The 26865-nt window shown below is 38.6% G+C and overlaps 2 protein-coding genes across 3 annotated transcripts in view; one reads left to right on the forward strand and one right to left on the reverse strand.

Moving 5' to 3' along the window:
• Positions 1-25474, reverse strand: part of MRPL21 (mitochondrial ribosomal protein L21) — a 37098-nt gene extending 11624 nt beyond the window's left edge. Inside the window, exons 1-3 of one of the 2 annotated variants that reach the window (XM_033928387.1) lie at positions 25203-25357; positions 23503-23563; positions 22392-22477 (exon numbers count right to left, since the gene is read on the reverse strand). In XM_033928387.1, the coding sequence (XP_033784278.1) occupies positions 22392-22477; positions 23503-23563; positions 25203-25272 (217 nt within the window). In that variant the 5' untranslated portion in view covers positions 25273-25357. Of the gene's footprint in view, positions 1-22391; positions 22478-23502; positions 23564-25202 lie in introns of both variants that reach the window. The other variant, XM_033928386.1, reaches the window with a different exon arrangement.
• Positions 25392-26865, forward strand: part of IGHMBP2 (immunoglobulin mu DNA binding protein 2) — an 81553-nt gene continuing 80079 nt past the window's right edge. The window contains exon 1 of the mRNA XM_033928385.1: positions 25392-25528. Coding sequence (XP_033784276.1) covers positions 25458-25528 — 71 coding nt within the window. The 5' untranslated portion in view covers positions 25392-25457. The remainder of the gene's footprint in view (positions 25529-26865) is intronic.

Here is a 26865-nt window from a genome sequence, read left to right on the forward strand (position 1 = left end):
TAATACTTCTCATAGTAACATATGACATAGTAAATAATTGCAGATAAAGACCCAAATGATCCATCCAGTCTGCCCAACCTTTAAATTATTTATTTAAATTGTCCCTTTTTCCTAGCTATTTCTGGGCCAGAAACCCAAAGCTCTGCCTGGTACATCTAAACCACCCCAGCCGTCAAAGCCCTCCCCAGCCCATCCTCAACCAAATGGCCATATACGGACACAGGCTGTGCAAGTCTGCCCAGTACTGGCCTTAGTTCTTTATAAATACCATTGCCTTTAGATCTTCAGACACTGTCACTTTCCCCATACGTGCATATCAGCCTCTCACCTCCAAGCACATAAGGCTCTTTCTTACTAATCCCCAAATGCATTACTCTGTATTTCTATGCATTGAATTTTAGTTGCCAGATATTATTCCTCTAACTTTTGCAGATCCTTTTTCATGTTTTCCACTCCCTCCTTAGTGTCTACTCCGTTTCAAGTCTTGCTGTCATCTGCAAAAAGGCAAACCTTTCCTTCTAACCCTTTAGAAATGTCACTCACAAACATATTGAACAGGATCGGCCCCAGCACCGAACCTTGAGGGACTTTCCTTCCTCCGAGCGAATTCATTAACCACCCTCTGACGTCTGTCTAGTTTCTAAACCAGTTCACGACTTGGGGTCCTACCTTCAGCCCGTCAAGAGCCTCCCATGAGGAACTGTGTCAAAGGCTTTGCTGAAATGTAAGTAAATTACATCTAGCATATGTCCGTGATCCAATTCTCTGGTCACCCAATCAAAAAATTCAATCAGGTTCATTTGGCACAATTTACAATTAGTAAAACCATGTTGCCATTAGATTCTAGAAATTTCACTAACCTTTCTTTCAGCAACACTTCCATTATTTTTCCAATAACCGAAGTGAGGCTTACCGGCCTGTAGTTTCCCACTACATCTCTGCGACTACATCCGCTCTTCTCCTCCAATCGCAAGGAACCACTCCAGTCTCAAGAGACTTGTTGAACAAATCTTTAATAGGACCTTCCTGCCTACTACTATTACTAATTATTTCTCTAGCGCTACAAGTTCACAAAACTTTATCTGAAATGCTAAGGACCAGAGAGACATTTTGGATTTTAGAAATTTGGGGGTTTTGCAACGGTGTGTTATCAGTGGCCGTAGCGATTCATATTCGTCGCCTACTGCAGCCCTGCAGGTTTCTCTCTACCTTCTGCACTGCTGGCATCACTTCATCTTTTCTTCCTGGCTGGATGTGACAGAGAAGTATGCGGGGCCGCAGCAGGCAATGAATACGAATTGATGCAGCCAACGGCAACACCTCAGAGGTACGATGAAAAAAAACTGAACTACTATCAGCGTAGAGCAGGGATCTCAAAATCCCTCTTCGAGGGCCGCAATCCAGTCGGGTTTTCAGGATTTCCCCAATGAATATGCATTGAAAGCAGTGCATGCACATAGATCTCATGCATATTCATTAGGGAAATCCTAAAAACCCGACTGGATTGCGGCCCTCAAGGAGGGACTTTGAGACCCCTGGCGTAGAGTGAAGTTTTTAAAGTGACTTTGGGAAAAAACAAAAGGAATTGACCCCAAAATATCCACAAGGAAGAAAATCCAGAGAAAACCCAAAAAAACTCTGTGGAGTGACGATGTTCCTAAATGGACTTTATTTGAAAGTGTCAAAGTTCCAAAGGTCCACTGAAATCATCCACAGAAGAGCCTTAAAGGACCTAGTCCGCTAGGGATACAGGACCCAACAAGGTCCGCGTTTCGACAAAAAGGCTTCTTCAGGGGTTCCTTGGGGTCCTATAAAGGTGAATACCCCTGAAGAAGACTTTTTGTCAAAATGCGGACCGTGTTGGGTCCTGTATCCCTAGCGGACTAGGTCCTTTAAGGCTTTTATGTGGATGATTTCAGTGTACCTTTGGAACTGACACTTTCAAATAAAGTCCATTTAGGAACATCGTCACTCCACAGAGTTGTTGTTTTTTTTTTTTTCTCTGGATTTTAAAGTGACTATGGGACCAGGTTTCACTTTTCATGCTAAAAGTAAGCTTTTCTATACAAATTAGTAATGCAATAATGTTACAAAATTTCAGATAAAGGATCTTTACTAGATGTTTGCAGGCACTTTCTCTGTCCTTAACAGGCTCACAATCTGTTGAGCTTTTTTTGTACCTCGGGCAGGGTCACAAGAAGCTGCAGTGGGACTTGAACCCTATTCCGTAAGATCAAAGTCCTTTGCACTAACCATTAGGCTAGTTCTGTATGCCACGCCTATGCAGAAGCACTTTTAGGCGAAGTGGAGGCCCCCATTGGGATAAATATAAAATATCGTAAGGAAATTTGAATTGAGAAGTGTTCTTTTTTTAAAAAAAGTCTGTTAATGGTTTGTGAATAAAAAGATGTTATGGGAAGTTTTTTTTAAAGCAAAGAGAAAGGAGCCACAGGAGACAACAGTTGTGAGAATTAAGCTTTAAGCTGCGACTACTAAAGTCTTTTTCTTCCCTCTTTTTGTTAGATATATCTTTTCATATCACCGCATAGCTTTAGTCTTGGTTAACCTTCTGTATGCCAAAGGGCTCCTTTTACAAAGGTGCGCTAGCGTTCTTAGCGCACACACCAGATTAGCCGAAAAATTAACGCCTGCTTAAAAGGAGGCGGTAGCGGCTAGCGTGCGGGGCATTTGAGCGTGCTTTAAAACCGCTAGCGCACTTTTGTAAAAGGAGCCCTAAATGTTTTGGTGGTACACAATTTATTGAATACTGAAGGTTTTTCCCTAGTTTACTGATTATATATTCTGCAAACAAACACACACACAAGATGGGGGGAGGGGAGTGTTTAAATCTAGTCAGTTTGCCCCTCCCTCATAAGCCGATTGGTTATTCTACCTTTATATGAAAGTTACATTATTCTCATGGTGAAGTCTGTCAGCGCGGGCTTCCGCCTTGCGCTCAGTTGTCTCGGCGCGCCTTTGTCGCCGCACGCTTGTGACTATGAACTGTCAACGAGAGATCACAAACAGTGTTTTCATATAATGTACAGACTTGGTTCATAGTCCAAACCGCGCGGCGACAACTGAGCGCAAGGTGGAAGCCCGCGCCAAAGAAAAACAGTGTTTTAAGGGGGGTGTTGGAGGGGAACCCCCCCCCCACTTTACTGAATACAGATCACGCTGGCGTTGTTGGGGGTTTGGGGGGTTATAACCCCCCTCATTATATTGGAAACTTAACTTTTTCCCTGTTTTTTACCCACACCCTCCGTCGGAGCCCCTTAAAGCAGTGTTTTTCTTCTGCGCGGGCTTCCGCCTTGCGCTCAGTTGTCTCGGCGCACCTTTGTCGGCACGCGCTTTTGACCTGTCACCCTCGTTGACAAATGGTCTGGCATGTGCAGTTAAAAACAGTGCTTTTCCCAGGAGGATTATTTGTTGATTCAATAAACCATGACATTTTAATATGTAAACTAGAAAAACTGGGCCCAGAGCCAGACATTTCAGCTTGGTTTCAAACAGCCTTTGGTAAACAAGGAGCTGGCAATCTTTTCTTATTAACACAATGAAATGATGAGATATCTTTGCTGTGTTCCACAAAACATAGCCTTATAAGTAGGTACATTTTTCCATTCTCTTTGTAAGACTCGCAAAACATTGTGGTTTGGGTTTGCCTTTTCAGAAGACATCTGCCACAAATATAAGCAACTTGGTCTGAAACACAGGTATGTCCCGCTTAATGTCACTCCAGGCCACTGATACTACTCTCCTCCCTTCTGCACCCAAGATGAATAATGCTGCTATCCACTTTCTCCCCCCACCGACTGGCACTTTATTTATCATATGCGAGCCAGTGCTGAAAGAGGCCGACAATGCTCAAGGCCTTCCGGCTCCCACCCTCTCCGAGATTCTCAAATGGGAGCTGGTAGGCCTTGAGTAGAACAGCTTCTTTCAGCACTGGCACGTGTATAGTAAGTAGAGTGGGGGGGGGGGAGGAAGTGGACAGCAGCACCATTCATCTTGGGTGTGGAAGGGAGGAGAGCAGCACCGGTGGCCCGGGGAGGGTTAGAGTGCGCCCTCACCTGTAGTACTGCATCCAGCACTGGTCACCGTACATGAAGAGCGACTAAGATGGTTAAGGGGCTGGAGGAGTTGTCGTACAGTGAGAGATTAGAGAAACTGGGCCTCTTCTCCTTTGAAAAGAGGAGACAGAGGGGACATGATCGAAACATTCAAGATAATGGAGGGAATAGACTTAGTAGATAAAGACAGGTTGTTCACCCTCTCCAAGATAGAGAGAACAAGAGGGTACTCTCTAAAGTTAAAAGGGGATCGATTCCGTACAAATGTAAGGAAGTTCTTTTTCACCCAGAGTGGTAGAAAACTGGAACGCTCTTCCGGAGGATGTTGTAGGGGAAAACACCCTCCAGAGTTTCAAGACAAAGTTAGACGAGTTCCTGCTGAACCAGAACGTCCGCAGGTAAGGCTAGACTCAGAGCACTGGTATTTGACCTAAGGGCCGCCGCGGGAGCAGACCACTGGTCTGACCCAGCAGCGGCAATTCTTATGTTCTTAACAGCGGTGCCGGTGATCCTCGGGGAAGGGGTGGGGTTGTTGTGGAGGGTAGTAACACCAGTGGTCTTTGAGGGAGAGGAAGTTTTAAAGAGTAAAAACATGTCCAAATCACAAACGTCCACTTTCATAGAACGTAACAGGGACATTATGTGGTGCTGACCTGATAGTCTCATAAGATGTTACCATGTGTCAAATGTTACTTTGGGTGGGAGGTTGGAGATTCTGTACAAACATTGAAGAATAATGCATGCTTTGCCAATTTAACAGATTGTAAGAATTTTTTTCTCTCTCTCTCTTTTTATTAGTTATTTTGAAAAAAATAATCCAAAAGCCATAATACAATAAATACATAATGTTCTCATTAATGGGGACAAAGAAAATTTAAAAAAAACCTCAAAATTAAAATAAATATCTTATCATTCACAATAATACTGCACATTTATTAGGCCTTTATTGCCATATATTCCTCACTTATAATAATTCCAAGACCCTTCTATCTCTTCTTTCCTTTGGGTTTCACAGAAATATCACCTTCCATAATCACCCTCTTTAAGTAAACGCAATACAAGATCTGCCCCCATAAAATAGAGTTGTAGGTTGAAAGATTTGTAGTTTATGTGCAGAATTTCCTCAGGAATACTGTAAAAAATATTTAAGGCCTGGCCTCTCTTCCCTCCACGCTTCAGCCTCCCTCTCCATAGGCCTAACCATCCTGCAAGGCTTGAGCCTGGGGAGAGGATGCAAGCTCCAGTGTCAACCTCCTCTCCCCATTTTCTCCCACGACTTCAGTGCTCAAACACAGATCCCCCCCTAGATTTGATCACCTTGTCTCTTTCTGCCTGTTTCCTCCAGGCCAAACCCCCACCTCCCAGCCTTCTCTCTCTTTCTGTTCCTAAGCTCACCCCTTAAGTTCACTATGCAGCTTCCTCCCCTTTTAAAACTCTCAGGCTTGTCCTCTTCCTCACCCAAACAGGCTTGTAACCTCAACCCCTTCATGCTTCCTTCCACTGTAGAATATAATGCTGTCGTTTCCCACCGCTGTCACTTCCCAGGGCCTCCCTATTTTTCCAGGCCACACAGGCTGATAATATTGCTACCTCCTAGCTCCAGCACCAAATTCTGCATTGCACAAAATTTCCTGATGAGTAATGATGCATCTACATATCCTTTACACCAGTGGTTAGAAGCCACTTACCGAAACAGATCTAACATATTTCTTTAAATGGATTGCATTGAATTGTTTGTAGCTCTCTGCCACACGGTGGGAAGTAGAAAGGGGAATTATAAGAAAACTGTCCCCTTTTGTTTGTTTAGACCACATTGTTGCTGAATTCATATATATTAGAACTGGTCTCCTTATCTCAAGAAAGATATAGTGGCGCTAGAAAAGGTTCAAAGAAGAGCGACCAAGATGGTAAAGGGGATGGAACGCCTCTCGTATGAGGAAAGACTAAAACAGTTAGGGCTCTTCAGCTTGGAAAAGACACGCCTGATGTCTACAAAATCCTGAGTGGAATAGAACGGGTATAAGTGGATCAATTTGACACTCGAAGTTACACGGAAATACTTTTAAAACCAATAGGAGGAAATTTTTTTCACTCAGAGAATAGTTAAGCTCTGAAACGCGTTGCCAGAGGATGTGGTTAAAGCGGATAGCGTAGCTGGTTTCAAGAAAGATTTGGACAAGTTCCTGGAGGAAAAGTCCATAGTCTGTTATTGAGAAAGACACGGGGGAAGCCACTGCTTGCCCTGGATTGGTAGCATGGAATATTGCTGCACCTTGGGTTTTGGCCACTGTGAGAACGGGCTACTGGGCTTGATGGACCATTGGTCTGACCCAGTAAGCCTATTCTTATGTTCTAAGATATGATTTTAATAAAGACTTTGAGAATTCTATCATAAGGATTGATCCCCTGGGATGGTACGAAGCTATAGGGGTCAACTTTTCAAGATGATTGAGGGTGATAACGCAACACAAATTATTCCCCCTGTACACAGTGAAGAAATAATGAGGATGACTAGCATCCAGAGAGCTGAATCCTATTTAAAAAAATGCATATATTCAAAACCTTTGAAACTTTATATGCTGGGATATTTAAACAAAAGAAAAACTACCTTACTTACCTACTGAAGCTAGCAAAAGCTGACCATAACATGACATAATTCTACTATCCTTATGTTGATAATATTGACCTTTAATGATGGGGTGCAATGTAAGTATGAAATCACATAAAACTCTCTCACCAGGCAGTTATGTTAGGATTTTCAACCATGTTTATCCAAGACAAAAACACAACAATTAAAACAACCAAGGGTATACGTCAGCTACTTGACTACTTATGCCTGGCGGGACTACAGTATAAATCATTTAATCATATATGTGCTGTGAGCATAACAAAAACGTCCTCAAGTCAAGCTTTATTTTCCAAGCTATACATGGAGTTCAAGGGCTTTCTGAATTTATAATAAGATTCTTATCTGGAATGATGCTTTTAGTCCCAGAAAACAAAGTGGCAAATGGTCCACAAGTTCCAAAAGGAATGAAAACACTGGAGCAGACACCATGATAAAAGAAAGAGGAGACTTTATTAATAAATTCATTAAAAAAAAAAAAAAACATGCGTTTTGCCCAGCAAGGGCTGCTTCAGGAGCAAAATGTACCTTATGGGATGAGCCTTTCACTTCACCATAAGCATTATGAGATCTACGACCTCGAGGAGAGGGCTGTAACTGTTCAGGCAGCAGTCTCTTGCTTCTTTTATCACTGTGTCTGCTCCAACATTTTCATTCTTTTGGAGTGGATCATTCTATGGAAACAAATCATGGCTATTCCATTTCATCTTTGTACGTCAAGTCAATTATGGCCAATTAACTGTTCCTTACATTTCATATAATACAATAATCAAATGAAATTCCCACTAGATAGGTGGTATATCATCAAATATCAATCAACTAAGGCAGGGGTAGGGAACTCCGGTCCTCGAGAGCCGTATTCCAGTCGGGTTTTCAGGATTTCCCCAATGAATATGCATGAGATCTATTTGCATGCACTGCTTTCAATGCATATTGTGACCAGTCAGACGCAAGGCCTGCCAAGGTCCCAATCAAACCAAGAAAAAAAGTAAAAGTAAAACCCAGGAATGAAAATTTCAGGATTTTTCAGGATGTTAGTTTGAGAAATAATGCCACTGACCACCAGGAGGAGCCAGATTGGTCTGAAGAAGAAGGTAGTGAGTTTTATCCAAACCACCACCAGGGGAGCTCTAGAGGCCCCTGGAGATCTGCTGACACACCTAGAACAGGGCACGCCCCTAGACTAGATAAGCCAGCACTGTCATTCAGACCGGCAAGCCGGTTAGGGAGGAAGTTTAAGCCTTGCCTCCCTAGGGATCCTCCTGAGCCAAACAGGAACAACAGGCCACAACCCATGGAGCTGATCGAGGCTGAACAAGCTGAACACTTGTCCCTCCTGGGGGAAGAACCTATGGATTTTCAGGAAGCCTGTTCTGGCAGTGAATCTAATGACCCTGAGCTGATGCAGGTGGACTTGGCTTCCAGCCACAAACAGTGAGTGTGTTTGTTTTTTGACTGTTTGTGTGCTGTGGTTTTTTTTCATGGAATGTGAGCTTTGAGAAAGCTAGGAGTGTAGTTTGGGGAGAGGTTTTGCTTCCACCTTGGGAGGGAATATTTGAAAGCCTATTTTGGGCCTTTATTTGTGCAAAACCTAGTACACTCTCCTGTTCCTGGCAGACCTGGATTGTTGCCAGAGGCTTTCTTTTATTTTGTTTTGGATGAGGAACTTTACTGTTGGTTTACTGAAATACATGCTTTGGAGCAGACAGAGCAAGCTCTGTATTGAACTATGATCTAGAGGACAATTGGGAATTATTAGCAGAAGAAGAAAGTTTGATTCTGTTTGTGAACTGTTTTGTTTTCAGGCCCTTTCTTTTTGGGCAGTGTTTTTTTTTCTTCTTCTTTAATGAGGTATGGAATCCTGACTATGGTGACTAAGAATGAGGAATTACTTACCTGCTTATTGAATGAGTAAAATTGACTTATTTTTCCAATTTTGCTTCCTTGTGTGGAGACTTTATTTTTGTGTGAACATAATTGTGAATGTTTTTGAAAGTTCAGTCCTGCAGGGTGACTCTCTGTCGGGTCACACGCTAGTACTTTGTTTGTGGCTACTTTCAGGATTGTTCCAGAGTCCTGATTTAGGCTGTAATGGTGGCCACAATATTCATTGGGGAAATCCTAAAAACCCGACTGGAATATGGCTCTCGAGGACCGGAGTTCCCTACCCCTGAACTAAGGGGTAGGAAAAGCCTCAGAGGTGGAGCCAGCACCTATACAGGTGTTCAATAGGGAATAACCACATTTGCTAACATTCACCCCCTCTTTTACAAAGGTGCGCTAAGCTTGCTAGTGTTCGCTAAACGCTAATGCGTGCATGTTATCCTAAGGGCGCGTTAGCGCACGCGTTGATTTAGCATGCGCGCTTAAAGAGGGACTCGGTCATCAGCCCAAAATCTTCCCCTATTTTAAAGGATGATAAAAATCTTTTCACTTGTATGATTATACGTCTTTTCTTAGTTCAAGTTTCAAAATTAGAAACTCACACAGTCAAAGAGGCTGCAAAAATGTATCAAATAGTACTTATCTCGGTTACTGAATAAATTTTGCTACTTCTAATCGTCTATTAATGAGGTCGTTCTTTCATCCTTCTTATTGCTCATATCTAGTAGTAGCAGCCGTTACACAAACCCGACGTGGCCAGGTCCCTACAGTTCATATGACATTTTCAAATTGTTTTACTACAAAACAGAACGCTGCACTCACCCTGGCAAAAAAGTGGGATCTAATCATTTAGATTTTAACCAATCTGCAGATGTTTCAAGTAGCTCAAGAATTTATCCAGCAGAAATCCGCTAAATGGCCACACAACCTGATCTGGCTACTAGCGCCCTGTTTTACAAAGGTACGTTAGACCAGGGTTTTTCAACCTTTTCACACCTATGGACCAGCAGAAATAAAAGAATTATTCTGTGGACCGGTGGTTGAAGAACACGGGGCTAAGTCATGGGCCAGACCCCACCCATCTCTACCCAATCTCCACCCCAGACCCCGCCCCCATAATAATACTAATTGCACCTTGCACGTCCCGTGCCTCATCAACGTCAGAGAGAAGGCTTCCAGTTCAAGCGCAGGATGCCCATAGGAACCACTGCCCGTGGCTTTGTGCACTGAATCAGTCAGGAAGAGGGAGCTGGCTCGAAGATAACGCCACATCGATCGCACTGTGGACCGGCGGTTGAAGAACACTGTTTTGGGACTGATGCACATGCTGGCCCTGTGGATCGGCAGGAAATTTCTGTGGACCGGCACTGGTCCATAAGTCGTGGGCCAGACCCCACCCATCTCTACCCAATCTCCACCCCAGACCCCGCCCCCATAATAGCACTAATTGCACCTTGCACGTCCCGTGCCTCATCAACATCAGAGAGAAGGCTTCCGGTTCAGGCGCAGGATGCCCGTAGGAGCCACTGCCCGTGGCTTTGTGCACCGAATCAGTCAGGAAGAGGGAGCTGGCTCGAAGATAACGCCGCATCGATTGCACCGTGGACCGGCGGTTGAAGAACACTGTTTTGGGCCTGATGCACATGCTGGCCCTGTGGACCGGCAGGAAATTTCTGTGGACCGGTGGTTGAAGAACAATGCGTTAGACGTTTTAGCACGCGCTAACCACTAATGTGTCCATAGACTTATAATGGGCGCGCTAAAACGCATAGCGCACCTTAGTAATATGAGCCCTAAGTGTAATGATGATGTGGCAAAATTGATATTTGGTAAGCACAAATACGATCATGTGACCCCTTTACTTAGAGCACTTCATTGGCTTCCTGTGTTTTGGAGAATTCAATTCAAAAGAACTTATGTGATTTTTAAAATTTTGTATGGGATTTTATCTCCCTTAATTCTGTCCTTTTCAATTCTTGTTTACCATCTCATTCAAGAAATACTCAGAAATATAAACTTGGCTTTCCATCAGTTAAGAGTATTTTTTTTTTTTTTTAAATTTTTATTTATAAATTTTCCATTCTTACAATATTTGAGTAATATAATATACAATAAAGTTTTTTTACATATTTAAAATATTATCATTAATAATACATCGTATTTAAAATATAATATGATAAAGATTATACATTAGCATATAAAATATAATTCCCATCCCCTTTTTATATAGTATATTTCCATTAATTAGTCAAATCCCACCCCATTCATATATAATTATTTATCATTGTGCCAAGAACTAATCATTAGAATATTTTGTCAATGGTTGCCAAATTTTGTTAAATTTAAGATGATTTCCCTGTTGTAACGCTATTATTTTTTCCATTTTATAAATATGACAAACAGAATTCCACCAGAACGTATAATTTAATTTGGTGTAATCTTTCCAATTTTGAGTAATTTGTTGCATGGCGACTCCTGTTAGTATTAGTAATAGCTTATTATTATTTGCTGAAATCGGACTCTTAGTTCTCATTGCAGTACCAAATAATATGGTGTCATACGAGAGTCCTACGTGATTCTCTAGTAACTTATTAATTTGGGGCCAAATTAAATTCCAAAATGCGTTTACAAAGGGACAAAAAAAGATTAAATGATCTAACGTCCCTATTTCCAATTTACAATGCCAGCATCTATTAGATCTAGTACTATCTATTTTTTGCAGGCGCGTTGGGGTCCACAATACTCTATGTAATAAAAATAACCATGTTTGATTCATAGATGCTGACCTTGTAGATCTTAATCTCCAGGACCAAAATCGTGGCCATTGAGATTCAGAAATTGTCTGACCTATCTCAATACTCCAAATATCCCTAAGACCTGTTTTCTTTTTTTTATTTAAAAATCCATATATCAATTTGTACCATTTTGCGGCTTGGTGACCCAACAAATCCGTCTGGAAACATAGAACCTGTAGACTATATTGATTATTTAGATTTTTCCATTCAGGGAACCCTACCTGAATGGCCTGCTTCAATTGCATCCATTTAAAATATTGTGATTTATTTAATCCAAATTTATTTTGCAATTGTGAAAAACTAAGCAGTGAACCTTCTGATATGATATCATTCAATGTTCTTATTCCTGCATTTATCCATTGTTTCCAGACGATTTTAAATCCGCCAATTCTGATCCTGGAGTTTATCCATATTGATTGATTTAGAGATTTAGCAATAGGTTCAGGTGATAGATTACTAATATATCTCAATGTTTTCCAAGTGTCAAATAAAATTCTGTGGTCTTTGTATCTTTTAGGCATTGTTATAGTTATTAACTGTTCTGGATATAAAGGGAACAGGAGCCGCCATTCTAAATATAGCCAATCTGGTACATTTTCTAGAAGCTCTGGGAGGATCCAATACATACCCTGTCTTAAGATATAGGCTTGATGATACCTATAAAAATTTGGAAAATTTACCCCCCCTTCCATAATTGGTCTTTGTAATGATACTAAAGCGATTCTTGATCTTTTCCCACACCAAACAAATTTTGTAAGAATATTGTTAAGTTTTTTATAAAATGACCCCTGAAAAAATATTGGAATCATACTCATTTGGTAACAAACCACAGGCAATATCATCATTTTAATTGTTTGAATTCTTCCCCACCAAGAAAGATGTAATGGATTCCATTGCTCACACATTTCTGTTATTTTTTTCAATAAAAGTTTTTCATTCTCTTTGACTGTGTCTTCAATTGTATTTTTGATCATAATTCCTAAGTATTTTATACCATCATCTTTCCAAATAAATGAATATGGGTCAAATAATCCTTTGGTACAATGAACATTTATTGGGAGAATTTCAGATTTGTTCCAATTAATTTTATATCCAGAAAAAGTACCATATGTTTCTATTAAATTAAGTATACATGGAATAGTAGTTTCCGGTTTTCTTAAATATAATAATATATCATCTGCATATGCAGATATTTTAAATTCAAAATTGTTAAATGATATTCCCTCTATCTCCTTAGTTTTGTTTATTGCAATTAATAAAGGTTCTAGGACAATATCAAAAAGTAAAGGAGACAGAGGGCATCCTTGTCTAACTCCCCTGTGCAAGTTAAATCTATTTGATAAATTATTATTAATATATAATCTTGCTCCAGGAGAGCTATACAATGTCTGAATCATTTTAATAAAACCGGATCCTATACCAAACCATTGTAAAGCTTGGTATATAAAATTCCATTCCACTCTGTCAAAAGCTTTTTCTGCATCTAAAGATATTAAAAAAGCTGGATCATTTATATTTTTTGCTAAATTTAATGAGTGGAATGCTAATCTAGTATTATTTGATGAATGTCTTTTAGCAATAAATCCTGTTTGATGTACATCAATAATGAAAGGGAGAGCTTTTGCCAATCTTAATGCTAATACTTTAGCCATTAATTTGTTATCCACATTCAATAATGAAATAGGCCTGTAATTTGAAACCAGAGTAGGATCTTTGTTTGGTTTTGGTAAGACTATAATTATCGATTCTGCCATAGTACCAGAAATTTTTCCATTCTTTATTTGATATTGATATAAATTTAACAGATGTGGTAATATGATATTTTGAAAAAATTTATAAAATTCAACAGTATACCCATCTCCACCTGGAGCGGATCCAACTCTAAGAGATTTCAATGCTGTTTCTAATTCTTTTAAAGATATAGGTTCTTCTAAACTTCCTTTTATATGATCTGGAATATTTGGTCCAATATATGAATTTAAAAAAGTTAATCCGTCTTGTTCTTTATTTTTATAAGAATTGGAAGTATATAATTCTTTATAAAAATCAAGAAATTGTGTTATAATATCTTTTGTGTTGGTATGTGTGTTACCTTTTGTATCTTTAATTGCAATAATCTTAGATTTTCTTTTCTTTGCTTTTAGAAAGTTTGCTAATAATTTACCAGCTTTATTTGAATTTCCATAATATTGTACTTGTTTGTTGAAAATGTCTTTCCTCACAATTTGAGAAGAAATTTCATTGTATTTAACTTTTAATTTTAATAATTCTTGTAATGTATTATTTTCCCATTTCTCAATTAATTTATTTTCTAATAATTTAATTTGCTTTCCCATCTCAATAAATTGTTTTTTTTTTTGTTTGTTAATAAATGTTGAATATGAAATAATATTTCCTCTCATAGTTGCTTTAAAAGCATCCCATAAGATCTCAGCATTAATATCATCTGATTCATTAAATTGAAAGAATTCTTGCATTTTTATTTTGAAATCTTCAAGAAATTTTGAATCCGCTAATAAATCATTATTAAATCTCCAAATTAAATCAGAGTTTTCAGCATCATAATTTTGAAGATTAATCCACACACCAGCATGATCTGAAATTATAATGGGATCAATTACTGCTTTTAAGACACGCTGCGCTATATTATTAGAAACAAATATATAATCAATTCGTGAAAAGGATTTATGGACCTGAGAACAAAAAGAAAATTCCTGATCATTAAAATGAAGAATTCGCCATATATCTACTAAATCACAAGATAGTATCAGATTATCTAAGCCTAATGATTTCATAACTTTACTTGGTTTTTTATCCAATATCGGATCCATTACAGCATTGAAATCCCCTGCTACTATTAAATTAGATGTAGCCAGTGGTAAGAGCAATTGTTGAATTTGTTTAAAAAACTCCATTTGATTCGTATTAGGAGCATATAAATTGAATAAATTCAGGGTAGTATTTCCCAGAACCATTTCGACATGCACCCATCTTCCTAAGGGATCATAATTAATTAGTTTAAAATCTGCATTACATTTTTTATTTATTAGAACAGCCACTCCAGCTTTTTTCTTTAAAGCCGGTGCAAATAAACATTTAGAAATAAAACCTCCAGATAATTTTTTTGATTCAATTTCCGAAAGATGAGTTTCTTGAATAAAATAAATATCCGCATTTTGATTTTTAAGGAACGATAATAATTTCTTCTTCTTAATAGGATGATTTAAACCATTGACATTCAGCGAATACATTTTTAGATCCATCTAATTAATAATTATACTTAATCAATATTCTATGATTGTTTACATGATTAGCCCTTAGCACATTCATTGAAAATTTATCCCCTAACCCACCCATTATTTTCCCTCCCCTCCCACCCATTATCTTATTCTGATTTGGAACACGCATTGGTCATGCAAAACCTACATCTCCATCTCCAGGCAACTAATAATACATTATATTATTTAAAATATATTTCTGAATTCAATACATTCTATATACTTCCACCCTTATATTATTAAAAATTATATTCATTTAATCTATAAAATTTTATAAATTTACTGAGAATTAAATATATTTGAATTATAAAATTAAATTCAATATCATGCATACTTGTAATATAATATTTCTAATAAATAAACATATTTCAAATATAGCTCTTATTCTCTATATATATATATTTCTATATCGTCATATAACTTAAATATATCCAGTATTATATAAATATATAATATTGATCTTAATAATAATGCATTTCAATCATTTTCATAGATCATCTTCATACTGAATTAATTTGAATGAATAATTGATTAAAATATACATTTTATGTCAGTAAATAAGTTTTATAATAAATTCATCTTTTATTAATTATCTATCATTCAATTACATTATTTTCTTATTTTTCATAATAAGTTAATATGACTGAATAATTAAATCAAATAAAAATTTTATATTAGACATCTATTTTATTAATTATTTCTGTCATTAATCAATTATTTTCTTGTATATATTTCATAAAATTATAATTTTCTTATACAGTGTTAAAATATTGTTTTTATAATAATTAATATATTTCATTTTTAAATCTTATTCTCAATATATCAATTATAAATTTTTCCTTTCAATATTTTAATGATAATTTCATTGTAAATCATTTCATTAATCCTTTATCATAATAATTTAATATGCTATATAATTGAATATATTATCTATTTTGATTAAAACTTGTATTTTATATATATTTTTTTTTTAAATAATTAATTTATTTATATTTTGATAATAATAATATATTTTTTTTTTTTTTTTTTTTTTTTTAATAATATTAATAATAATTAATGATATTAATGATTGTGGATGCTAATTTTTAAATATTGTTATATTATTGCATCCATTATTTCAATAAATTATATTTCCAGTTGATAACATTTCTTTTAATAATCTTCTTTATTTTCCCTTTTTTTTTTTTTTTCCATCTTCTTTCTTCTTTCTTCAGCTGAATTGTTCTGTTTTTTATATAAACTTAGGATCTTTTTGTGTCAGAAATTCTTTCAGTTTTGCCGGGTCTTGAAAATATATGGATTTATTTCCACTGGATACTCTCATAGTGGATGGATAATATATTCCATATATGTATCCCTTTTCTTTCAGCTGCTGTCTGTATGTGAGGAATTGTTTTCTTATGTTAGCAGTATATTTAGCAAAATCCGGTACTAAAATCAGTTTTGATCCTTTATAATTCAAGTTTTTATTTGCTTTTGCCATTTTTAATATTTCTTGAGCTTGTTGATACCGTAATACCTTGAATATCAAAGGTCTTGGAGCAGCTTGGTTTACTGGCTTTCTTGTGGGGATTCTGTGGGCTCTTTCAATTTCTAACGGCCATTTTGAGTTGAGCTGAAGCAGTTTAGGTAACAGATTTTCTAGGAATTGTACAGGATCTCCTCCTTCAATATTTTCAGCCAGCCCCAAAATTCTTATGTTCTTTCTTTTTCCTCGGTTTTCCATGTCCACCATTTGATTTTTTAAAGCTGCTATTTCTTTTTTATCTTTGTCATATTCCTGTGTGAAAGATTCAAACCTCTCCACTTTTTCTTCCAGCACTGTCATTCTCAGTCTCTCAGTTTGGATTTCTTGTTTCATGTTAAGAAGCTCTTCTTTTACATCAGATATTTTATTGGAGTTTTCAGTCAGCATAAGTTTTATTTTAAACAGTTCAGACATTATATCAGCCTTTTCAGTGATTTCTTCAGTCTCCATCGGGAACGGCACACTCGATGGTGACAGGGGAGTAACTTTTGTTCTTTTTGCTGATATTCCCGATGTTGAAGGTTTTTCAGCTTTCCCCTGCTTTATATTCGCCATCTCCGACGTTGTTTAATGTATTTTTTTTAGCGATTTGAAAAAGTAGAAGTTTTAATTTTGTTCCGTTTGTTGCCTGGATACGGGAGCGCTGTAGTTAGGCTGCCATATCGTGCGCGCTCCAAGCCACGCCCCTATCAGTTAAGAGTATTAAAAAATCTTTTACTTTTCTAGCTGCAAAAATGTGGAATGAGCTTCCTTCGGAGATCAGAATAGTTTCTCATTTAACAACTTGTCGGAAAATGTTAAAAACTTATCTATTTGAAAAATCTCTGGTTGATTCTTCTGTTGCAAGATAATTTTGGAATAGAATCATCTCATTCTCTGGCTGAATTTAGGAAATCTTTTTGTATGGGATGAATCGGTGTATATAAAACAAGGATTAGATCGGATGGGATGATCAGACTTCAGATATACTGTAGCAGAAATTCAATTCTGATCATGTTTCAAGTTTCAAGTTTAATCTTTATTTGATGAATCGCTTATAACAATATCTAAGCGATGTACAGTATAAAAACCATCAGAATGTGGTAATACATTTAGTTTACAGAAGTCAATTAAAAGACAGACAATGTTGGACAAACAGGAAGGGGTGGGAAGGAAGGGGAAAAGTTACAATTTTGTTATATTTTAGAATTTGACATCAAAAGGAAAGCACATTGGGTAGTAATGGGTTAAGATGATATAAGAAGAATGTGAAAATCTAAAATGTTATGTTTTATGAATGAAATGCGTCTTGAAATAGATATGTTTTTAAAATTTTCTTAAACGCGACGAGGTCTGTTTCGTTTTTAATATAATTAGGAAGGGAGTTCCACAATGTAGGGGCTTTCACAGAGAACATATCATTACGTCTTGTGCCTATGATTCTTAGCGAAGGGATTGAGAGCAATTGTAATGAAGAGGATCTTAAAGAACGAGAGGATTTGTATGGGACAATCATTTTTGCAATATATTGGGGTTCGTTGAAGCTCAACGTTTTGTAAACCAAAAATAAAATTTTAAAGGTAATTCGATGAGTTATGGGAAGCCAATGTGATTTGATTAATAAAGGGGTAACATGGTCAAATTTCTGGCCACCAGTTCTCACAATAAGCAGTTAATTAATGACCACCGAGACTGACAGGGGACTTGCTGTGTCAGGAATAAATCCGTCCTTAAGACCTTGGCTTTTCCTCAGTGGCTGATCAGTGCAGAATTCATTTGCTTCTCTGTTTGCTGGAGCTACTAGGAGATAATCACATTTTTGCAAGACACCACATAAAAAAATTCATCTTGAGGAAAATTAGAATCAGGATCCAGTCCAGAAAAAGTACCAATAGTTAAGAACATAAGAATAGCCTTATTGAGTCAGACCAAGGGTCCATCAAGCCCAATAGTCCGTTCTCACGGTAGCCAATCCAGCTCACTAGTACCTGGCAAAATCCCAAAGGGCTCCTTTTACGAAGGCACATTAGGATCTTAACATGAGGAATAGCACGTGTTAAAATTCCCCGCGTGCTAGCCGCTACCGCCTCCTCTTGAGCAAGCAGTAGTTTTTTGGCTAGCACGCGCGCTAATCTGGTGCATGCGCTAAAAATGCTAGCACCAACCTGCCATCGAAACAGGACAGATACCGGACGACTGGAAGATAGCAAATGTCACGCTGATATTTTAAAAAGAATCGAGAGGAGTGCCAGGCAACTATAGACCTGCGAGTCTTACGACAGTCCCTGGGAAGATGGTTGAGGCGTTGATCAAGGATAGCATAATCCGGCACTTAGAAATACACGACCTGATGAGAGCCAGCCAACATGGACTCAGGAAAGGGAAGTCACGTTTGACGAACCTACTTCAATTTTTTGAGACAGTGAACAGACAAATTGATAATGGAGAACCAGTGGTTATTATATACTTGGATTTTCAGAATGCGTTCGACAGGGTTCCACATGTAAGACTCCTCAGGAAACTGCAAGGCCATGGAATAGAAGGAGATATACTAAGATGGATAGGCAAATGGCTGGAGAACAGAAGGCAAACAGTGGGCATAAATGGAAATTCTCAGACTGGGAGAATGTGACTAGCGGTGTGCCCCAGGGCTCGGTACTTGGGCCCATCTTATTTAATATTTTCATCAATGACCTGGAGGATGGAACATCCAGTGAGATCATCAAGTTTGCAGATGACACAATGCTATGCCAGGCAATCAAATTGCAGAAGGACAGTGAGAAACTCCAGAGCGACTTGAGCCGATTGGAGAATTGGGCAGATAAATGGCAGATGAAGTTTAATGTGGAAAAATGCAAAGTGATGCACTTAGGCAGAAAAAATAAGGAACACAAGTATAGTATGTCAGGTGCAACTAGAACCCCAAAGAGTAGCAACATTCTATGCAAACCAAGTTACTTGCAATCCAAGGATTTACTGTATTATACAATACAAAATCTGTAACTAACAGAATCAGTAACCATAAAGCATCAATATAAGAATTACAAAATTTGTGCAATATATGACTGAAATATAATTATTTAAACCTTTCTTATACCTCAATAAATATCCCTTAAGAAGCAAGATTATAAAGAGATAAGGAGATCTCAAACAATGCAATGAATTTCCAAGGTAAAAAGGCTTAACATGATTCAACCCGGCCTAAATTTCTTGCAGCCTATCTTATTTAAGTAAACTTTTTTGTTTCCAGAAAACTACAAAGCTGTTTTGGCATAAAATAAATAACATAACCCCAACCATAACAAACCTAGTATTAAACTCAATCACCTATCCCATTCAACCCACTCTAAAACTTCTGGGAATGCTGATAGACAGAGGTTGTACCATGCAGCCACAAATCAACAAAACAATACAGAAATCATTCGTAGTCATGAGAAACCTAAGGCAAGTTCGAAAATTCTTCGACAGAAAACAATTCCAGCTCATGGTCCAGTCCCTAGTTCTAGGTCTCCTTGACTACTGCAACATCCTCTATCTCCCCTGCCCCGCAACCATGATAAAATAACTACAAACAGTACAAAACACAGCTCTGAGACTTATGTGCTCACTGAGGAAACACAACCACATCACAGCGGCTTACCTCGATTCACACTGGCTCCCAATACAAACAAGAATACTATTCAAATTCTACTGTCTGCTATTTAAGACCATAAACGGAGACTGCCCAGCCTACTTGAACCACCGACTAATCCAAACTACCACAACCAGACATAGGAGAACCCACACTCCATTCACGCACCCTCCAATCAGAAACGTCAAACAAAAACAAGTACAAAGGCCTCCTGGCCACTCAAGCAGCAAAACTAGACTACCAATTCTCTAATTTACTGATCACGACCCCAGATTACAAATCCTTCAGAAAAGAAATAAAAACCCTGCTATTCAAGACATCCTTAAAGACAAACTAACACAGCAAGAATCATCTCAATCCCGCTCCACTCCATGATACCACAGGAAATGTCCAGATAACTCCTTATGTATTCCTAAATGTCCAGATAACTCCTTATGTAATCTGCTTTGAACCGCAAGGTAATGGCGGAATAGAAATCACTCATGTAATGTAATGTATTTTGTTCCCGCAAACCTGATCAACCACTTCATAAAAAGGTACCACCCATTTTTATTGTTTCCTCCCTCATACTTACCCCCTCTTTTACAAAGGAGTTCTAAGCTTTTTAACGCGTGCTAAACACTAACGCATGCATATTATCCTATGGATGCTTAGTGGTTAGCGCATGCGTTGATTTAGCGCACGCTAAATCCGCACTAACATCCTTAGCGTGCCTTTGTAAAAGAGAGCCTTAGAAATAATTTCCTACGCTCGAGTGGATTTTGTGACGTCAAGAAAAATCCAAATTTTTTTCTCCAAAGAATAAAGTTTGGGAGAAACGGAAAAAAGTTTTCATTATCATGTTTAGATCTTGTTGGAATCCCAATAAAACAATCCTAGTGCCACAATATTGAATCTCTTGCTGAGAGGTTTCCAATATTCCAGTTATATCTTTTAAGTCCATTTCCTGAGGTTTATCAAGTTGCTTATCAATAATAATTTCTGACCTTCTTGGCAGATAGTAAATCCTATTTATTGGTGGTATCAGTTCAGAAGGAATTTTGAGGATTTCCATTTAATATCTTTTGAAAATTTCAACAGGTGTAGTCAAAACAAGTTTAGGAAAATTTAGCATTCACAGATTTAATCTTCTATTGAAGTTTTCCAATTGCTCAATTTTACTCTGTAGGAAAAGTCCATCTTTAACCATGTTAGCAGAAAGAGCTTATAATGAGGATTTCTTTATTAACTTGATCAAATTTCATATTTGTTTCTAACTGCATATTTTGTACTGAAATCGATAATTCATCTAATTTACTTACTACCTTGGAGATATCATCAGCAGATTTTGTACACGCAAATTCAAGTCTCTGGAGCACCTTCCATATATTGCCCAAAGTCACTCCTGAGGAGTCGGTTCCCTCCGCTCCTCCATACGATGTTGACTCTGCATTCTGGTCTGCGTGGTTACCCCCCTCCACGTGATCGTGTTGAACTACTCAAGATCTCGGCTATCTCGCATTCCTCACTATCCTGCACCAGATTTGAAGATAGTCTGGCTGCCAGGGGGAGGGGGACAAAGATGTCTCAAAACCCAAGGTTCTGGCGGCTCCTTCCAACGGTGCTGCAGCGGGTTGGTTTTCCCCTCCAATAGTGACCAGTGAACTTGTAAGAACCGGTCCATCAATGATTTCCCGGGCCTGGAGGGGTCTGCCCGGAGAACGCCCTTGCGTATGCTATGGGGCATATTGGTAAGTCCAAGTAAGAAGAATATTTTTCCCGACGAAAACTGCAAGGAAAGACGGAGCTTCTGCTTTAACAGTTTTCATGCCGCTGCCATCTTGCCGCAACATCCTACCGCCAGGTTTCTCTAACCACTTTGGATTAGTAAACCATAATTAAGTTTAAACCAGCTTGAATAATTCATCGTATATTACAGACTGATAATCTGTTTTTGCTATTTTTTTCTCACTTGCATTATTCTTCCACCAGATAATGTGGTACATTTTTCACAGATTAGAGGAGTATGGTATAAACGACTCTCAAGATCCTCTTTTGCTTATGCTACCATTGCAATTTGGAATAATCTACTTGTTTACATTAGGATTGACATCAATTACTTAAGGTTTTATAAAAAATTTGAAAAGCTTTTATGACTTGTGAAAATATTTATGTTATTGATTGCTTTTGTATTATCCCATAGATTTTACGGCCTCTTTGAATGTAAATCATCTTGAACCTTTTTATTTATTTATTTAGATTTTTATCCCGTCCTCCCAGTAGCTCAGAACGGTCTACAAGTAAACATTCACAATGGAGTGTAATTGGACATACAAGATTATACAGTAGATTTAAATGTTTGGACATACACGACTGTGCAGCAGTTTAAATACAGGGACAATACAGCAAATTAAGAGCAGTAGTTTAAATATAAGTAGTTTAAATACAAGTTATTTGAGTACAGGCTGAGAGAGGACTATATAGGAATTCGGGGAAAGATTAGAAAGGAGAAGGAAGAGTAGAGGTGGGGCTTAAGGGGAGGGGTATAGTGTGATTAATAAAATGTTTACTAGATTAGATTAGATAATGTTCTTAATTTATACAAACTGGTAAATGACCTGCATGGTGCTCAGCCTCTTCGGCGGGGTCTGGCAGCTTTATTTCAGGCCATGGTGGTGCAGATAATGAGGTTTTAGGGACATATCTATTGGAAAAATATAAAGAAAGGCAGTATATTAAATCCATGACAGTTTAACTAACAGTCAGACATCAATATAATTTATTAATTCAAAACTTAGGAACTCCAGAACACAGTAGCTCCTTTCCCATAAATACTTCTTAACTACTAACTCTGTTGCATCAGTGCTAAAAGTTGGAACGCCACCTCACAGTATTCAAGAAAGAGATGTATGGCTGAATCCATCAACTTAGAATAGCCACCTCCAATATATTGCACATTCAGGGTTCAGATAAACAGTCTTCTTCAAACCATATCAGAAGTAAGACAAACCAAAAATATGGAATAATTCAATCATTTATTTTCTTCCATACAGCAGAGATACCAGGATGTCCCCGACGGGACCCGTTTCGCCCAAGAGGGCTTTTTCAAGGTTTCACAGTGGGCACTCTTTCTTCAGCGTCCTCACTCTATGACTGCTAGGTCTGCCGGGAGTAGAGTCATAGAGTGAGGACGCTGAAGAAAGAGTGCCCACTGTAAGCATGGTTAGGGGTAGAGAATACGCACGGCTGTCGGTAAATTAGACTCGGTAAAACCTGGCCTAATATACCAGTGCCTACCTCCAGGATGCCTAATGATGCCTATTCATGCCTACATGCCACTAGGCGGGATTCTTTAAATGGCACCTAGCGGTTGGTTGATTGACAACCGCATTGAGCAGTGCCTACAATACAGATACTGTTTATAGAATCTGGTCCTTGGTGATTAAAGTAGGGTTATAATATGGCTCCAGAAAAAGAAGGATAGATTAAGACATATGGATTTTACTTCCATTGAAAGCAATGGAAGTAAAACCAGGATCTCTCAATCCATCCTCCTTTTTCCAGAACCATATGGTAACCCTAGATTAAAGCATGAAACAGGTTTCAGCTGCAGTACTAACCCATTACAACCAATTCTTTTGAGAATTGTTAACAATTGTGGAAACATTTTTCTAATGAATTTATAATAATAGGATTTATGGGGAAAAAAATGTCACATTTCCAATTTACCCTGTCTGAGGTGAAGTGCTCTGTGATCTCTGACTCCGAAAGGCAGACCATAACAGAGAAACTAAAAAGAATAAACAGATTAACCATTAAAAATGAACAGAACACTATGAAATGGCGAACATTTACACAGTACTTTAAAGTTACAAATCTGCAGTTGGTAGTGGAATAAATAACACTTCAAAAACTTCAAATTATTTTTTATTATTTAAAATAATGTACAGTAAAACCATGCATTGCAAGTAACTTGGTATGCAAGTGTTTTGCAAGACAAGCAAAACATTTTATTAAATTACAAGCAAAACATTTTATTAAATTTTAACTTAATATACAAGCAACGTCTTGCAATACAAGTACATACAGTATAAACACATCACAACTGAGCTGATGGTTCTTCTCTCCTTCTCTCTGACACCGTTAATACGTACCATTAATACATACCAGTACCTGTAATATGAAGACTACAACACCAGTTATAGCCAATCTGCTCTAATGACTTCTATTCTGCCAAAACCCTTACAAGTTCATGGCAGATAAATATATTTCAATTACTGGAAATAAACCCAGTTTAACATAATGACAAATAATTGGTATATTAACAATAAATAATTATACTGTACATTTGAAGATAGGAATTTTTTAAACAGAAATGTCTTTAAAAGTTTTCTTTAAAAAACAGTATATTGACCTACACCAGTGTGTTGCAAACTTTTAAAGCTGCTGGCACACTAATCTCAGCTGCGGTTGACGGGCACCCGGAAATATGCAGACATTGACGCGATGACATCACACACATTCAGGACATCACCATGCTGACGTCTACTCATGTGCGGATGTCCTCCAGCCGTGACCCTGAGCCTTATCGCTGGTGTTCTTCTTCACCCAGAGAGTGGTGGAACACTGGAACGCTCTTCCGGAGACTGTTATAAGGGAACTGCACCACCCTCCAGGGATTCAAGACAAAGTTAGACAAGTTCCTGCTGAACCAGAACGTACGCAGGTAAGGCTAGGCTCAGTTAGGGCACTGGTCTTTGACCTCGGGGCCGCTGCGGGAGCGGACTGCTGGGCAGGATGGACCACTGGTCTGATCCAGCAGCGGCAATTCTTATTATTCTTATGTGTGTGTGTGTGTGGGGGGGGGGGGGAGGTAGCACAGAAGGAGAGGTGAGAAGGAGCAGAGGCGCCGGCTGACTGATTATAGGACGTGCTTCTCACCAGCATCTCAGGGGTGCACCTGGAATCCTCCGGGGCACACAGTTTGCCACACTGACCTACACAAACACAAAGCAAGCTATCTGTGTCATGAACACTAATGAAGTCATGTAATCCCTGGCTATGACCTGGCTCTTCTAAACTGTAAATCCCATTGAACATATCAGCGGGGACATTCCAAACGAATGCTAGGAAGTTCTTCTTCACTCAGAGGGGGGTGGACATCTGGAATGCGCTTCCAGGGGAGGTGACAGGACAGAGTACAATAGGGATTGGATGACTTCCTGAAGGAAAAGGGTATAGATAGAGGGCTACAATACAGGATATTAAATGCATAAGGAATAACCATCTTGGGTAAAGGAGCACTTACAGGTCCTGGACCGGGGGGGGGGGCCGCCGATGCTTATGTTCCTATGTAATGTCTGAAAGCCCTGCTCATGAAATCAAGAGCTCTTCCCAGATTCCTCCCCCCCCCCCCCCCCGGAACTCACCTGCAGCAGGTCCACTCTGCGGCCGGAGCGCGAGCCCCCGAAACAGCCGCCCGCAAAGCACCCCCGCCATCTCCGGTCGGTCCGCTGGGAACCGGAAGTGGGCTAAGGCGCAACCGGAACAGGAACCGTGGGGGAACGAAGGGCCGGAAGAAAAGGGCCGGAGCGCCACTTTCTCCGCGCGCGCGAGCGTTTGGCGGGGGCTGAAGAAATCCCCCCCCCCCCCCAGGAAGGACCAACCCCCGTTTGCCGTCAGCCATGGAGAGCTTCGTCCAGAGACAGTTAGAGCTCCTCAACGAGGAGAGAGAAGCGGAAATAGAAGAGACCAGGTAGAAGTTGCCCAGTTTCAGGCAGGGCTGTCTTTCCACCCTCTCCCCCAGGGACTCCTTAATTGGGGGGGTGGGGGGTCCCCATAATACACGAGAGGCTTGTCCGAAAGCCGGGACTTGCTTTGAATCTTGTCTTACTTCAAATGATACCAGGTCCATTTGCAATGGGTTCACAATAGCTTCTTATTGATGTTTCCTTTTTGTTTGTTTGTTTTTGACTCGTGGAGGAGTCATTGGTTGTGGTTATCCGTAATCATTTCTTTCACTGCTGTTCCCTCAATTTTGTAAATGAGTTCTTAGAAAATGTAGCATAGCATAATTTATTTTAGGTGTCGCAAAATAAAGGCATCCAGTAAATAGAATTGAAGCATGGTTAAAGTGATGAGCACATTTAAATGAAATAAAACATAAATATAGTATGATGGATATTGGGAAAAGAAGTGAAAATATAGTCTTATAAAAGAAAATGAAGTAAGATACAATGTTAAGGTTTACATTTATGTTTACAAAACAACCCAATCATAAATATTGGGAAGAACTCCACTAAAAACAGATAAATCATTCTAAATCAGGAGTAATAATAATAATAACTTTATTTTTTTCTATACCGCCACAATCTTGTGACTTCTAGGCGGTTTACAGTGAAGAGAGCTGGACAATCAGCAAATTACAGAGTACAAATAGGGAAGATGTTGCTGAACAGTCAGTGGAAACAGAGTACAATTAGTGAGAATACAAGGTATCGACATATTGTTAATAAGTTTTTGAAGTAGTATCTGACTAGGAGATAAATCTGACGAACAGTGCTGTCTTAATTTCTTTCCGAAATGCGCCATAGGTCGACCCGGCTCTACTGATGTAATTGCCCAGCCAGGTCTGTTGTTTGCTAGCTTGGAACTTAAAGGTTCTATCCAGAAAGGACCTGTATTTGCAATTAGTGATCTTTGGATAGGTAAAAATGTAGCGATTTCTGGTTCTCCTCATGGGGATGTGCAACTCGAAATGTGGTAGGAGATAGGTAGGGGCCATTCCCCACACCATTTTAAAGCAAATGATTTAGAACAGGGGTAGGCAATTTCAGTCCTTGAGAGCCACAGGCAGGTCAGGTTTTCAGGATATCCACAGTGAATATGTATGAGATGGATTTGCATGCACTGCCTCATTGAGATGCAAATCTATCTCACGCATATTTATTGTGAATATCCTGAAAACCTGACTTGCCTGTGGCTCTCAAAGACCGGAATTGCCTACCCCTGTTCTAAATCATTCTTTAACATACACATATATTACAGTCAGATTGCAAGAAAGAACTCCAATCATTTCAATGTAAAATAGCT

This window comes from Geotrypetes seraphini, chromosome 19, assembly GCF_902459505.1.
Source record: "Geotrypetes seraphini chromosome 19, aGeoSer1.1, whole genome shotgun sequence".
NCBI classification, from domain to species: domain Eukaryota; kingdom Metazoa; phylum Chordata; class Amphibia; order Gymnophiona; family Dermophiidae; genus Geotrypetes; species Geotrypetes seraphini.